This window comes from Fulvia fulva, chromosome 1, assembly GCF_020509005.1.
Source record: "Fulvia fulva chromosome 1, complete sequence".
Classification (NCBI taxonomy): Eukaryota; Fungi; Ascomycota; class Dothideomycetes; order Mycosphaerellales; family Mycosphaerellaceae; genus Fulvia; species Fulvia fulva.
Genome location: NC_063012.1, coordinates 4,438,785 through 4,455,168, shown reverse-complemented (window position 1 = coordinate 4,455,168; position 16,384 = coordinate 4,438,785). Strand labels below are relative to the sequence as shown.

The window sequence follows — 16,384 nt, the reverse complement described above, 5'->3', positions numbered from 1 at the left end:
GTCGTCGTCGTAGTTAACTACCGCCGTAGCTATACTATCGATATTCTAGATCTCGTTATTAGAAAGAAGGTCGTATAGGTTAAACTTAGGCGGTAGGTCGGTGACTAGTCGCTATAAGCTCTCGAGTTTATACTATAAGGCGTCGTCGGTAGTCTACTACTACTACTATATCTATCCTTAAGTCTATATATTATATATAGACTCGCGCTATACTACTAGTTATATAGCTAGTAGCGAGCCTCGCTATCTTTAAGGGCGTACTATATTAGGTACTACTTAGCCTAAGGTAGTAGTCTCTTATACCGAGTCGTACGTTTTTTCTAACGTACGCCGTAATATCTTATTACGGTTATTAATAATCTATACTCTTATAGATCCCGTCGTAGTTCTTCTACGGATAAAGAGACCTAGCTAAGTATAACGGTTTATAATCGTATTAATACAAAGTAGCTAGATACGTAGGAAAAAGGAGCGCGAGGTACGCCGAGGCTATATATAAGCCGAGGTGTTACGCTAGTGCGCGCGGTCACGTGACCTACGTACTAGCTATCTATTTACTAGGCCTAGGGCCGTAATAATCGTAGTTTATACTAGGTAATCTATTGTCTTTACCGCGTATTAAATTCTTATTCCCCGGATATATTAGCTAATTAGTAGTATTCCCCTCTCTATTTCTACCGTACTTATTAAGGTTATCTTATATACCCCTAGTATTCTACGTAGGTTACCTACCTATACCCTATTTAGGAGTTACTCTATCCGTTTCGAGATCGGCTTACCTACGCCTCCTATAACCTAAATCTATACCCCGTATAATATAGCTAGTTAGACAATCGCCTTATATATTACCCTTACCTTATCGAATATTACTCTCTATATAGACGCCGTAAGCCTCTTTATCGAGGCTTCGTTAACTTACGCTCGACTCTAGGCTTTCTTAATCTATACGTTCTAGCTTAGCTTCGGGTCGAGCTAGATCTCTAGTACTCGTAGCTCCGCTAATAGCTTAGTCTCGTAGCCTTAGATTCTTACCGCCGCCTTTATATTATAGTACGTTCTTGCTTTACTAAAGTATATAAGCTAGTACTTTTTAGGGGCGAACCGGGTACTATACTTCTTTACCTACTCCTCGTATTTCTTATACCTATTCTTAAGGAGGCAATAGTTCTTCTCTATAGAGTCTAACTAGGCTAGAATGTTTATATCGTCTACGAATCCTAATACTAAGGTTTAGGGAGAGGTAAGTAGGGGAATTAGATCAGACATAAATATTAGAAATAGAATAGGGGAGAGAGTAGATCCCTAAGGTATTCTAGCCTCTACCTTTACCGGGTTAGACGTATACCTCCCTAGGACTAGGTATATTGTCCGTTCCTAGAGAAAGGAGTAGACGAACTTTGTTACCTACTAAGGGATGCCTTTCTATTATAGGATATATAATAGCCTTTAGTATAAGACGTTATTGAAGGCTCCTACGATTTAGGGATAGTAAGGACGCCGCTCGGTTCTTACCGTAGTACTAGAGAGTCTCAATTCGCTCCGTAATTAGCTCTATTACTATTAGTATCGATCGCTAGCTTCTTCTCCCTATCTGTGTTACTAGGAGTACGTAGTTATCCTCGGCTAGCTACGTAAGTCTCTAGGCTACTATCTTCTCTAGGACCTTCTCTATTGTATTTAGGAGTACGATTAGCCTCTACGATTTAAGCTAAGTATAGTCCTCCTTTTATAGTTTACGTAGCACTACTATTATCGACTCTCTATACGGCTATAGGTAATACCCTAGCCGTAGGTACGCGGTAAATAGGTTTATAAGGCTCGGCGCAATCTCTTCTCTATACTCTTTTAGTAGTATATTTAGTATCCTATCTAGGCCTAGGGCTTTTCGTCCTTTTAGCTTACTTATAACTCCTATTTCTATATTAGAGCCAACCGCCTAATCTATATCTAGGGGTTCCGGGTATATACTCGGGTCGATATCCGTAAGGTCTACCTCTACTTACGTTAAAAAGAAATAGTCGGCTAATACTTTTGTCTTACCCCGGAGCGTAGTCTAGGCAACCCCTTTGCGGTCTACGATTAGAGGGAAGTGAGGGGTTTGTTACTCTTTAGGTAGTCGTACCTATTTAGCTAGTCTCTATATCTATTCCGGGTTTTTTATAACGAGCCCGATCGTCGCTCTCTAGTCCTATAGCTTATTACGTCTAATCTATGCCTTCTTCTCTTATGTCGCGCGATAGTATTGCTCTTACGTCTCTTAGGTATATTCCTTCGTCTACTATCGCCTTGCCCTTCTAGCCTCCTTTACCTTCGTAGAGTATTTAGGGGTCTAGAAGGCCTTCTACTACGTTAAGGACCGGAGTAACGGCGTATATTATTCCGCTACTTACTATATAACCGAGGTAATCTGTTCTACTACTTAATCTAGCTAAGCTGTCGTCTCGAGTTCCCTATACTACGGTAGGTTCGCTATTAGGAAGTCTCTTATATCGTCCTAGCGTGCCTTCTTCTAGTTACGGCGTAGTTCGCTTACTAGCTCCTCTATCGCCTTTACCTCTAGCGTTGTTTAAATAGAGATATAGTCTAAGGAGGCCTCTAGCGCGTAGTTCGGTCGGCATTAGACTAGTCTCTCTTTAAGTTCTCGTAATAGAAAGTATAGGTCGATTATACTTATATATATACGGGCCTTCTACGTCTCTATTCCCTTTAGGGTTACTAAGGCCATTCCGTAGCGTACGGTTATATCTAGTAGCTTCCCCCCTAGAAACGCGTACGGGGGAGTAAAGTCGAGTCCCTACTATAGGTAATAGAGGTTAAAGTCGCCGAGGAGTACTTGCTTCGCGTCTTAGCTTAGGGTCCGCTCTAGGTAGGCGAGGGTTCCTAGTTCCCTACTCGTTCGACCCTATAGTAGCGGGTTATAGACGTTATAGATCTAGATAGAGCCTTATATCATATCGATCTAGATTAATATTATATCTCCTAGGTTACCCTACTACGGTAGTATAACCTCCTACGACTTAAGGTCTATAGTCTTACTTACGTATATATATATCCTCGGGATAACGCCTCGTTTACCCGCGATTACGGTATAGTATCTCCGGTTATTATAAGTAGCTAGGAGTCCTACGTAGGAGTTGATCTATAGTTCCTATACCGTAATAACGTAATACCGTAGCGGGTCTAGCTCTTATAGAAAGTAGCGCTAGACTTTGTTCCTACTTTTATTTACGTTATACTATACGATAGTAATATCGTCGTATAGTATTATTTGTTATCCGTAAGGTCTATTTCTATGCTAACCTACTATATCTCCTAAGCCTATATCCCGCTGTCCGGCTAGCCCTAGGACCGCTAGGGCGCCCTAAAGATTTGTATTTAGCCTAGTTTATTAGTAGCCCGGTTAAGGTGTCTAGGCCTACCGGGAGGTAGATACGTTTAAGGTTAGGTTCCCTTATTCGTCTCTTCTACCCTATTCCTCTTACTCGGCTCGAAGCCCTTATATAAGGTAAGTCCCTCCTACTATCGTTAGGGTCACCTAGCTAGTATAGAGATCCTTACTTATCTCGCTCGTTCTTATACTACTATTCTAGCTAGGTATTAGTTTAAATACGCTAAGTACCTTCGGCCGTAGTATATATACCTACTCTCCTTTTTTAGGCATTCCCTTTCCTAGTATAGGCCTACGTAGTAAGGGCACTTTAGGGTCTTCTCTCTATATTTAAGGGCTATATAACCGTACTAATAGATAAGGAGGACACGATGATAGCGATCGCAGGAGACGACCAGGAGCAGGAGAGTAACGAGTGGAAGGAGGTCTGCAGGAAGGCAGAAACAATGGCAATGGCAGGAGATGGCGAGCACCTAGAAAGAGCACTTAAGGGGATGATTTTGGAGCTCCTTGGAGGGCTAAAGGCTCTAAGGAGCCAAACAGGACAGATCATTAACAGGACAGTAGCAGCAGCAGCAAAGAAGAGGACACAGGAAGGCCAGAAACTAAGCTAACCAACCTGAGCAGCAGTTGCATCCCAAAACCCTCCCCCTAGAAAACAGCTATCAAGGTCTACATTTCCGACCAGCAAGAGCAGAAAGAGATTAAGGGCCTATCAGGCAAGGAGATTATACAGAAGATTGGGATACAAGGCATCATTAGAGCCAGGAAAGAGAAGGGAGGTGTCCTTAAGCTATTTACAGTACAGGAGCAAGACAGGAAGAGGCTAGAGACACAGAAGGAGTGGACAGTCAAACTAGGCAAGACGGCTAAGGTCTCACACCAACAAAATATGGTTATTGCCTATAGGATGACCACAAAGTTTGACATTGAAGGAGACCTTAAGAGGCTGCAGGACCAGAACCAGGCTATATACCTAGGGCTACAGATCACAAAAGCAGCATAGGTCAACAGAAAGACAAAGGACACAAAGAGAGAGTCTTCTCTAGTGCTCTAGATAGGCACTATAGAACAGGCAAATACCGTGCTTAATAAGGGCATCTTCTAGGAATGTGAAAGAATGGACACAGAAATCTATAGAAGCACCTACAGACTACTACAATGTTTCAAGTGCTAACAGTATGGTCATATCTCTACTAGATGCCCAAGCCAAAAGGACACTTGTTCCTACTGTGCTAGTAGCCACAAAGTACAGAATTGCACAGCCCTAAAGAGTGAAGCCAGATGTGCATGCTGTGGAAAGAAACACCCTTCCTGGTCCTAAGACTGCACAGCCAGGATTGAGGCAAAGAGGAGGGCAAGAGAAGCCAGGATCAACACCCCTATCAGATTCTAGACAGGGACAATCACCCAAGAACCCCTAAGGACTGTCTACAACCCTCTAAAAAGAGGCAGAACAGAAGAGACCACACAGGCCTAAGGCCACCCTGCCATAGGTAGACCAAAATCAATTATAGTTGCAGGAAGAGACCCGTCACAAAGCAGGCTCAACCTTACCACAATCCCAAATAGCAGCCAGCAGCAGGAAGCACGAGAAGACCAGCAGGAGACTAGCATAGATAAGTCATAATTGAGACACCCAATCTTACCACTATCTAGTATAATGTCAACAAAAGCCAGCACAAGGTCTAGAGAAGCTTTCTCTAAGCACTGGACCTAAAGAAACACCTAGTCATTGCAGTCTAGGAACCTTAGATCAACAGCAAATCTAACAGACCATCTACTACTAACGACCCAAGGTATCACACACTCCTAGCCAAACAAGGCACCCCTAGAACATGTATATACATCAGTAAAGAGATGGCAACAGACAGCTGGGAACAAATCCAACAGGAAGGGGAAGACATCACCTTAGTCAGACTCAACACCAACTAAGGCAGCATCCACATCTACAGTGTATACAACCCACCCCCAGCTCTAGAAGCAGCACCTAGCTAGGCACACTACAACAGCTGCCAGACATCTTGCAGAGTGACTCCCAACACATCGTGCTGGGAGACTTCAACTTGCACCATCCTACATGGGGATCAGACTTTGCACCTGCCCATCACTTCCTAGCTAACAGACTCCTCTCCACTACCCAAAGCAACAACATGCACCTAGTTACCCCAAAGGGCCTAACTACCTGGTCACAGAGAGCAAGCTCAAGCACTATTGACCTGTGCTTTGCATCACATGACCTGCAGCAGAAGGTCACCAGATGCTGGGTTAACCAGGACTTGGAGTCCTCATCAGATCACCTCCCAATTCAGGTGGAGTTTGAAACACAGACACAGCAGGAAGGAGACCTAGAACCTCAGCTGGCCTAGAAGGCAGCCAACTAGGAACAGATCAGACAAGACCTGGAACAGAAGCTAGCTGGACTAGAGACCAGGAGACTGGAAACAGCCTTAGACATAGACCAAGCAGTGGCAGAACTGGTTAGAACAATGCAGGAAACTGCAGCAGCCCACACTAGAGAAAAGAAACAGTCACTGTACCAGAAGCCATTCTGGACAAAGGAATGCTCAGAGAAGGTCAAGGCAGCCAGGCAGGCCAGGAGAGCCCTTACCCAGAGTCACTCCCAGGAAGCATGGGACAGATACAACCAGGCAACCAGAGACAAGAAGGCCCAGATCAAGAGGGACAAGATGCTGGAGTGGAGGTCAACAGTTGGATCCATTACCTAGAATCCTGAGAAGATATAGAAACTAGCAAAGTGGGCAAGACAACCTATATAGGACAGAAACATGCTGCCCTAGTTTCCAAACATTGAAGACCAGGAAGGAGTAACCTAACACACTCTCCTAGGAAAGGCATAGGCATTAGGGAAACATTTCTTTAGTACACAGGTAGAAGCTGACCTGCAGGATCTGGAGGGCAGTGTGTATCTAACACTACTAGAGCAATCCTGCACAGTGGGAGAGGGAGAGATCAAGAGCATCATTAAGACACTTTCAGGAAACAAGGCCCCAGGACCAGATGGGATTCCAAACTTGTTTATTAAGACATGCAAGGACTAGATCTCCCCTGCACTGTCAAACATCTTTTTATAGTGCATAGCCTAAGGACACTGCCCTAAACACTTCAAGGAGTCACTGACTGTGGTCTTGAGAAAACCACAGAAAGAGGACTATACAAAGCTAAAGGCATACAGACCTATTGCCTTACTCAACACACTAGGCAAACTCCTAGAAAAGATTATAGCAGAAAGGCTGACAAACCTAGCTGAAGAACATAGAATCCTTCCCGAAGAACAGATAGGAGGTAGGAAACAAAGATCAACACTAACAGCTATAGAACTTATCACAGAGCAGATCAAGACCCTATAGTACTTTAGGAACAACAAAGCAGCCACACTCCTCTCACTAGACATATTAGGAGCCTTTGACAATGTCTTATACTAGAGGCTGATCCACATCCTGAAACAGAAGGCTATCCCTAACTAGACAGTCTAGTTCATCTAGTCCTTCCTTAGAGGCAGAACCACAAGACTAAGACTAGGTAGATACAAATCTGACAGCATGCCTATAGAGACAGGAATCCCACAGGGATCAACAATGTCTCCAAGCCTGTTTCTCCTCTTTATAGCAGACCTGCTAGCAAAGCTAAACTCCAGAAACATATCAGCCTTAGGGTTTGTAGATGACACAAACATCCTAGCCTGGTCAGACAGCACAGAAGAGAACTGCAGAATCTTGCAGAAGAAACATAAGGAATATGAGGAATGGGCTAGGAAACATAGAGCCAGATTTGCCCTAGAGAAGTATCAACTCATCCACTTCAGTAGAGCCAGAAACAGACACAATATACAATCCCTAATCACTATTCAGGGACACACAACAGAACCCTCAAGTGAATTAAGGGTGCTAGGAATATGGCTGGATCTAAAGCTCAGCTAGGGACTATAGGTCAAGAAAGCACAGACAAGAGCAGACAACAACAGGCAATCAATTAATAGGCTTATAGCCTCTATATAGGGAGCCACATTTGCGAAAGTAAAGGTTATGTACAAGGCCATTGTGAAGCCAGCTATGCTATATAGAGCCCAGATCTGGTCAGCCTAAGACAAGATCCCAAAGAGAATTACAGATCCCATCAGCAGAGCCCAAGCCTCCTGTCTGAAAAAGGTGCTTAGAGTATACAAGTCAACTCTAATAAGGGTGGTCGAAATGGAGTCTAGCTCCCCACCAGCCAAGCTCTACCTTCAAGGGTTGAGATACCAGTATGCAGGAAAGACGTCTGCATACCCAGCCTAGCTAGTAATCCAGAAGGCAGTCAACAAAATTAGGAGCCAGTGCATAAGAAGGCACAGACAAGCAAGACCCAACCCAGCCCTACAGAAGTAGCAGGACCTGCAGAAGTTCAAAGAACTAACAGAACAGCTGCACCTAGCCTAGCAGGAACGGGACAGAAGGGCTCAAGGGAGAGGATCAGCAGCCAGCTAAGGGAAGAAGCAACAGTCTCTAGCTGAAAGGATGGCAGGACTCCTCTGGAAGACTGAATGGACAAGAACCCTACAGAGGCTAGGAACCCTAAAGGCACTCCAACAGTTTGGTAGCCACAACTACCTACTGTACTCAGACCTGACCAGGTCAGAAGCAAGCATAGCAATACAAATCCGCTCTGAACATATCGGAGTCAGGGCATACCTGCATCAGAGAAAAGTCCCAGGTATCGAAGACAAGAGTTGCCTATACGGCTACCTGTCCCAGAATGTCGAACATAGACTTCTGGTTTGCAAAGAATGGAGTATAGGGAGAGGTGAATGGAGGGCAAGGGCAAGGAACAGAAACTTCGAAGCCATGATCAGCAATAAGGGAGACCTCTAGAGAGTTACAAGGTGGATCATCTGCCAAGGATTTTTGGAGCAGTTCTCTCTTACTAGGGAAACAGAGAGATGGATTGAGGAGAGAAAGAAGGAGGAGGAGAGCAGGAAGAGGGGGACAACTCCAGGGTTGCAGACAAGGGAGTCAGAGGCTAACCACCATGACACTAGTGCACCCTAATAAAAGGAAAACTGAGAACTTATGGCAAGGAAGCTATTAGAGAAGGAGAGGAGGTTTTTGCCTAGGAACAGGTTTCCTACCTTATGCAGCAACATATATAGACATAAACCCGCATGGGCCGGAGGGCACCACAACGGGTAAATGAATCATCTATCTATCTATATAAGCCCGTAAAATGACTTCCTATATAAATAACGTAATAATCGAGCTCTAGTGATATCTACCTTAATATATATACTAAGCTTCAGAAGAGAGCTATTAATACGGAAGCTAGTAAGTTAGTAAGAATACGGTATAATTAGATACTAGATATAGAGCGAAAGTTAGCTTACTATAGCCTATAGTAGAAGATAATAATAGTAAGGTTTATAGTAAAGTTAGCGATAGTAAGGTACTCAAAGTTTGTTAGATTACGTCTATAACGGCGGGATAGATTAGCTAATATTATAGTAGAGATAAGTAACGTGTCCTAAGGCTATAGGGCACGCTAAAGTGTTGTCCAACTCAAGGGCTACTTTCACGAAGGTTAGCGTAGCCTATCACAGCCTCGCTGAGTAGTAGTGTTAGATAGTCACAAGCACGCGCAGCGCCGGCAGTTCGTTACGCCATCTCCACAGCACCAACAGCCTCTGCACCTCTGCTGACCCTTTCCCGAGGTTGTCCTTTGTGGGTCGATCGTCGATTAGAAGCAATGACCAACGTCTAGAACCGCCGCCTTGCGATTTGGAAATTTCGCAGCGGCAACGCTCGGCGTCCTATTTGGCGCCTGCAAAATCTGACACGCCCGAGGACGAATAAGCAGGTGGGTACTAGTGATGGTTCGTGGGTCCCCCTCCTCCACCTCCTACCTCCCTTCTCGCCGACGGGTGGTTCATGTTCCGTCATCGATCGTGAAAATGTCTAGAAATCGGCTTCGATTGCTGTGATGACTGTTGGATGGATTTGCAGCGGAGTGCTGGTTCCGCCGAAGCGTTGGAAAGAGATTGGTATGGAATTTGCGGGATGTTGTGGTTCAATTGCGGGCGAGCTGCGGGTGTTATGCGATTGTCATGCGATTGTCATGGATGAGGATGTTCTTTCGGCTTCTGGGTCGTGATTGCGACTTCCTGACGTCGGTGTCATTATTGTGACAGAGAGCTGGTTGTTGGATGCGAAGTCTTCTCCACTCAAGAGGTGTTCGTGCAAGTTGGCTGTGAGACATTTGGGTCAGCGTTTTCGAGGGTATCACAAGCAGGTGGCAGCGCGGTGAGGATTGGTTAGACCATGTTCTCTTCATCGCTGTCAGGTAAGACCATTTTGTGTCATGTTTCACAGAGTTTCACAGAGTTTCATAGCATGAGGACGCTTTGAGATGTGGCTGGTGAAGCACCCAACGATCAGCGCAAAGGGTCAGACCAGGATCTTCATGAGACCCTGCATCCAAAACCGACTTCACGTAATCTGGAGAAGAAACGACAGAGACGTAGGGCGCGTGGTAAGTTGTTTCATTTGTTGCTAGTTGCTGTAGTCAGAGCCAGCTCTCGTCGCGTTTTCGCTTGCTGGCTTCTTTGAGCCCATTTGCTGAATCACCCAGTGATCATCATCAATCGACAGATCGTTCTTTGCGACTGTCAATTTGCTCCCAGCCTAATCGTGGCAAGAATGCGCATCATAACATATAACAAATCGGCTGTGTTCAGGCCGCGACGGCGGTATGGCGTCTCTGTATCGTTGGAATGCTCGAGGCTTTTCCAAGCCTCTCCCTGTTGCTCCGTTCCCGCCAAAACAATTCTGGGTATATACGCTTCGCTCTAAAACAGTCCGTTACTCGATGGTAGAATTAGTTCTAATGAGGGAGTCGAGGTGTGTAGTGGCGATCATGGAGTTTCGTGTTGCGGCGATTCTGATGAAGGACTTCGGGACGATTGTGACTTGTCCGACATCCGACGGCTGTGTTCGCTCGCTGCCAACGCCAGGCTATTCAGTCCGTTAGACAGGCCTGGTGACGGGTAGCTGTAGTGGAGTGTGTCGGGATCCATCATTGGTGCAGCTGGTGGAACAAATTCGAGCGAATTTGCGAAGCTGGATCGATGGAGTTGTGGTCGGATCGCGTTGAGCTCTGGCATTGCCATTGGGAGTGCTGGCACTGGGCCTGGATCCATGGTGTTGAGGAAGTATGGCCCGCTTTGAGGCAGGCCTCCCAGCATGGCGGCCTCTGCTGCTTGCTGCTGCTGTTGCTGGACTTGTTGGGCTTGCACCGCCTGTGCGACAGATTGCACCTGAGCGGCTTGTGCTTGATCTGCTAGTTGCTGCTCTACAGCCGCCTCAAGCTGTGGCTCAACCTTCGCAGCAGTCTTCTTGGCAGGCTTCGCGGGCTTCTTCACCTTCGAGTCGTCGGCCGTCCGAGATGATCCGCGGCCGTTCTGATGCGTTCGTCGGTGCTGCTCCATGTTGTCCTTCCTCGTGAATGCCTTGTTGCATTCAGGACAGAAAGCGTCCTTCTTACCAGTGTGCTTCTTCGCGTGTCGTGCTGCGTGGCCTGATGTCGTAAAGAAGTCGGTGCACCCCACTTGCTTCGCCATTGGACACGGGTACTGGTTCTTCTTCGGCTGGTTCTTGCTGTTCGACTGCTGCGACACGGTGGACACGCGCGATGGCTCAGAGGATGGTGAATTGGAGCCGCGGTAGACTGCATGTTGCGGCGCTTGCTGCTGTGGCAGTGGTTGTTGTGCCAGATGCGCGGGCATCGGGTACGCTGTGGGCATCGCAACTGTCGGATCTGGGATTGGCGGGTACATGGACGGGTTCTGGTCGTCCATTTTGGCGTAGTGGTTGTTGGTTAGGTAGTATTGCTGGTGGTGCTGCTGTTGGTGTTTTGGAGGGAGTGCGCGCGTCGCCTGACCGAAGCTTTCCTCAAAGTTGGGTGTCAGCGGAGACGGAGTCGAAAAGGCGCGCGAGTCGCTGGAATCCGAGCGCGACAGCTGTGGCGTTTGCGGAGAAAGCGATGGCGTCGAGGTGCACGATGTTGTTCGCGAGTGTGCTGTCAGCTGTGGAAGCTGGACTTTGGTAGGCACAGCGGCTACGTCACCACTGTCGTTGAGTAGTGATATCTTGCGTCCCGTTGCGTTATAACCGTCCATCATGTGATAGCCAGATTTGTGACGATGTGTCAGCGAGTGAATGAGAACAGCGTCGAGTCGGAAGCGGGCTGTTGGTAAGAGACTCTGGTGGAGACGAGACGCGGACAGGATTGTATTGACGCGTCGTTGGGAGTAGGGCTGTTTGGGTGGTGGTGTTTTTGTTTCGTTTCCTGTGCTGCAGAGGCGTGCTGAGGGCTGGCAGAGGTGTTTGGGCACAAGAGTATCTGCTGTGGGCTCAAGAGAGGGACGGGCGGTACTTGAGACCTGCGCGTGGGAGCTGGTACAGTTTAAGAGCACAATGCGGGACGAAGGTTACAGGCCAGCGGCAGGATAGTAGTGAGCAGAGCGTGCATCATATCCCAGCGCGTGCCGACGGGACATGAAGGTAGCTGAGGCGAGCACGAGATGGTCCAAAGCAGAGACCCTGGCGGATATATGCAACATCGAACCGCGTGCTTCCGTGGCAGTGGAGTGGCTGCTGCCAGGCCGTGGAACAGGGCAGCAGCCAAGTCCAGTGCGCCGAATGCCTCTCTGCAGCAGCGCTAACGCACAACCTTATTCCTCAACACATCCTGGCGCTGCTCCCCACTTCAATCGGCGATGAGCAAACCATGTCAGGGCAATAATTGTGGCATGTGGCTAGTATGTACGTAGGTAAGACGTGCGTGCGGCTCTGTGCGGCGGGGCAACTACATCACATGAAAGGGACGACAGCAGCGTGAATGCGCAGGCCAGGCTCGCACACCTACATTGAAAAGTTGTTGTAGATTCCCAATCGTGCTTCCAGCAGTCTGCGGTGCTTGCAGCTTCGATCGCTGCGTCTGCGGACAGCCGCTGCGGTGAAACAGGTCCGCCCTGGTCGTGGTCCACTCTGGCCTGTCGTCTCCAGATCGAGATCGTAACCGCCAACACTCGCCATCACGGACTCGCTGTCTCGCAGCAAATTTCCTTCCATCCTGCCAAGTGGTCGCGCACGAGAAGCTGGTGACAGACCCGACGAACCTGAGTCGGAACACATGCGATTACTGCACTCACGTTGCAAGGCAGCGTGTTGTCGACATGGCAACATTGCGATCCTCAATCGACATCCACGTTGATGCTTGTTCTAACTCATGCAGCGTTTGCAGCCACGATGAGAACCTCAGCCGTCCCGCTCGTGGTGGCTTGACGAGTTTAATGTCTCTGGCACTTGTGACACCTGCGTTGCGGATCCATTGCTTCCCCTTCATCTTTCACCAGCCATGCACGTCCTGCTTCATCCAGAGTCGGTGGCTTGCCTCACTACTGATTCGAAGCGCATGCACCGGGAGTTTTGTAGCATTCCGCGAAACCTTCTCCGTCCGAGCACACGTCACAACAACTCGTCCGGCGTCGGTGCCGTGCTGCCAGAGTTGAGCCATTCTCTGTTCCTGGCGAGGAGGATGCCAGTCGTTCGGGTCTGCCTTGCGCTTGAGGATCCATCATCACCGACTTTTCCCGTCTCGGCTCCGCCAAATGTCGTCGAGCTCCATGCCGTACCTTAGCGGCCGCGACACATGGACGTTGGTCCGAGGGGTCTGCAACTCCCGATCCCTCTGCGCTTTATCGATCGAGCTTGTGTTTCTTAGCTGCGCGTGCGAGCTCGACGCCCCTGTCACATTTGAGAAGTCGCCGGCCACATCTCCGCGCATCCCAAGACTCTGCTGGCATCTACGATGCCCAGCATGACCCTCCGCGGACCTGGCGCCCATGCCTGCTTTGCAGCTCGCCACTGGCTCTTCACAGCGTTCGCCAGTGCTCAGCACCCTTGCTGGACGCGTGGTTGGCACATCCCAGAGTCGGCAAAGCCCGAAGAGACAGGGGACTCGTGAGTAGCGTCAGCCACAGTGACAGTGGCTCTCCCACGTTTGCCCCGAGCTGCGCCTAACGTCATCTCCAACGGCTCATCTGAGAAACTGCTGATGCTTGGTCAAGATGATATCATTGCCATTATTGACTGTACCGACAATCGTTTTGGCGCGCAGCCAGAGTTTTTGCGCGGATGTGCACGCTCGACTCGGGGCTGTCCAGCACTTGCAACGACCAGCAGCAACAGCGAGTCACGCATTGGAATCCTGACTCGGGCCGTACCAGCTCATCACAGACAGAGTCTCAAAGCGAAGGAGCTGTTTCACACAGCTGTCCCCCTCCTCGTTATCACGGCGACCTATCAACACCAGTGAAGTAATAAAATCCTGTTGCGACTACACACCAATGAGACTACCAACATCCGCGTATTGACGAAGTAGCTCATATTTGCATTGCAGTTCCTACCGTGCAGCGTGCCCGAGAAAACATATACTGTAGCTCGTTCTGGCGCAGTGTCTGTCGAACTCAATTCTGCCCGGCCACGACCCTTTGCGGCGCATTCTCTTCATGACCGGCTGCGACAACGGCAGCGCTGCATCGACGATGGAACTCCCTTTAGTCCATGGGTCCTTTTTGGTAACGAGCATGTATCGTTCTTCGCAGTTGCACTACTGGCATATGATCATCACTGATTTCATGCTCATATGGCGTGTCCCAGTCTTCGTATGGCGATAGTGTGGCCAGGAACGACCTTATCATTCGCCAGACACAGATCTGAGATCTTGTATGAACGCAATCCAGGAGGATTCCATGCTGAAGACCGGCGCTATCGGAAGACCGTCGGGTTACCGTGCTTGTGCTGTGGAACGGGTCCTTGCACTGGCCAGAGAAAGCAGCAGTGCTGTTTCCTATATGGTCGTCGCACCGGAGTAGAGAGCATACTTCGAGGTATCACTCACACACAAAAGGTCTGTTCGCGCACAGGAGTCTACTCTACTCGGACGACCGCTTGAGCTAGGAGCAGCACCACGGTGAGCAGTACTGGTCAGCATAATTACCGATACCTGATGTTGGATCTTTGCATGCCAGCGCACCTTGCATGCACATGTTATGCTTTGTAAGATGACGGACTTTCTCCGTACAAGGGTTCACCTTCACGAAGGCAGGGACATCCAGCAGACACCCAGAGTGGTGGGTTGTCGCTTACGCGCAGTAGCGGTGGCTCATCCCAAGGGTCATCTCAAGGCTTCAAACGGGCTTTTCTCCGCGAGCTGCACATCTGCAGATCCCTTTACACAGCATCACCGATTTGTGCAAGACAACAGGCCGAGCCACTCCAGCGAACGCAATGACCATTTGCAGTGGCGCAGGCACTTTCTCGCAGTCGGCGATATCATGACAGAAGAACACCACTAGTCCTGTGAAGCAAGAGTGATGGGCCGGCAGTGGCGCTGTGATTGCTTCGGGTTAGGGATTAGAACGGGAAGAAGTGGATGTTGCGCTCAATCTCCCAGCCTTCTGACTTGACTCAGGAGTGTATGGCCTGCCTCGAAAACTGGACCACTCGATTTGTGAAACACTGGTATGCGAACAGACACGAGGGCTATGCCATACATCAGTGATGGACTGTTCCTGGACTACCTCGTGTTTCGAACTATCCGAGGACTGAGTCTGTTAGACGTCCAAGCTATGTGCTTGATGGTACCTATAAGTCGGCGTTGTTATTTGGCGGCGTGCTGTAGTCGGGATGCATGTTGACTCGTAGCAGTGTGCAAGCGGTGTCGCTATGTAACGGCCTAGATCATTGCTGCTCGGCGCATGGTTCGTGAATTTCGTGTTTGGAGTCTGTTTGAACATGCTTCAGGGTTAGAGTGAAAGCCAGAACCACGTAGCTTTCGTGCGTCTCGCTGGTAGCCTGAAACTGGCGCTGTAGCGAGAGCTTTCGTTTCGTATCACTGGCAGTGAGAGAAGTTGGATGTGACCGAGGTCTTTCTAGCTACTGGGCAACTGCAAATATATCTTCCGGCAAATGGTAGCTGGCATGTTCAGACAGCATGTGAAACATAACAGCTGTGTTGGAAAGATCTCAGCCGGTCTAGCAAGCTGTCTATCGTTCCCGTCAAGACTGCCTCTTTCTATGGCAAGCCTCCGCCCGAATTGATGGCCTCCCGTACTTGTGATGTATTTGGCCTGTTTTCAGCGTACCTCTCGTAGCTGTCCAAATACAGCTCATCGTCACTCGTCGTTTTCTTCACAGGCTCGCTGTCTTCAACAGCACGAACCCACTTCTCCCAGCGGCTACCAGGCTCCGGATCTGGCCAGCTGCGATATGGTTTGAGCACTTTGTCCAGCCGTACTATCCACGGTGCAAGTTGAACGTCAACAAATGACATCTCGGAGCCGAGGAAGAATGGCCCCTGAGGATCTGCTGCATCTACAGCTTTCGAAATATGCTCCTTGAGGTTGCCAGCGAACTTGATTTGATCATCGGGATCTTGTGCTTGGAGGTACTTGTAGAAAGCTGGAATGATGTTGCGGTTGATGTGGTCTGACCACAACCTCGAAGAAGCTCGTAGCTTAGCGTCCTTCGGCAGGAGTGCTTGCCCTTGCTGGAGATCTTCAAGATACTCCATCAGGACTGTGCTCTCGTAGCAACCCCAATCCCCATGCCTGAGCGCCGGAACCAGTCCTCGTGGGTTGATGTCTAGCAGCAACTTTGGCTTACGATATACATCGACCTCGATGTACTGGTAGTCGAGGCGTTTGAGCTCGAGCGAGATCCATACCCTATGCACGAATGGGCAAAAGCAACTTCCGTAGAGCTTAAGATCGTGGTCCGCGGAATGGGCTTGAACAGTCTTCCAGGCCTCTCCGGTGGCTTGCTTGTGATACGTCTTCTTCGTGCCATCGCCGCCTTGGTTTGGGTCGAGATCCTTCCCGCCTCCACTGGTGGACATCTTGGCTCTGGAACTGATTGGAGCAAGTATACTGTGAAGCGTGAA

General features: G+C 48.7%; 2 protein-coding genes across 2 annotated transcripts; both read right to left on the bottom strand.

Moving 5' to 3' along the window:
* Positions 1-10,292: 10,292 nt before the first annotated feature.
* On the bottom strand, positions 10,293-11,558 carry CLAFUR5_00899 (uncharacterized protein; the record flags this gene model as incomplete). Its single annotated transcript, XM_047900047.1, has 1 exon — positions 10,293-11,558. One exon carries the CDS (start codon positions 11,556-11,558, stop codon positions 10,293-10,295), a length of 1,266 nt encoding a protein of 421 aa, XP_047756835.1.
* A 3,959-nt stretch (positions 11,559-15,517) lies between these two features.
* Positions 15,518-16,339, bottom strand: CLAFUR5_00898 (Glutathione S-transferase U17; the record flags this gene model as incomplete). The annotated part of the gene is made up of 1 exon (XM_047900046.1): positions 15,518-16,339. The coding sequence occupies one exon, from the start codon at positions 16,337-16,339 to the stop codon at positions 15,518-15,520; it is 822 nt and encodes a 273-aa protein (XP_047756836.1).
* Positions 16,340-16,384: the final 45 nt, after the last annotated feature.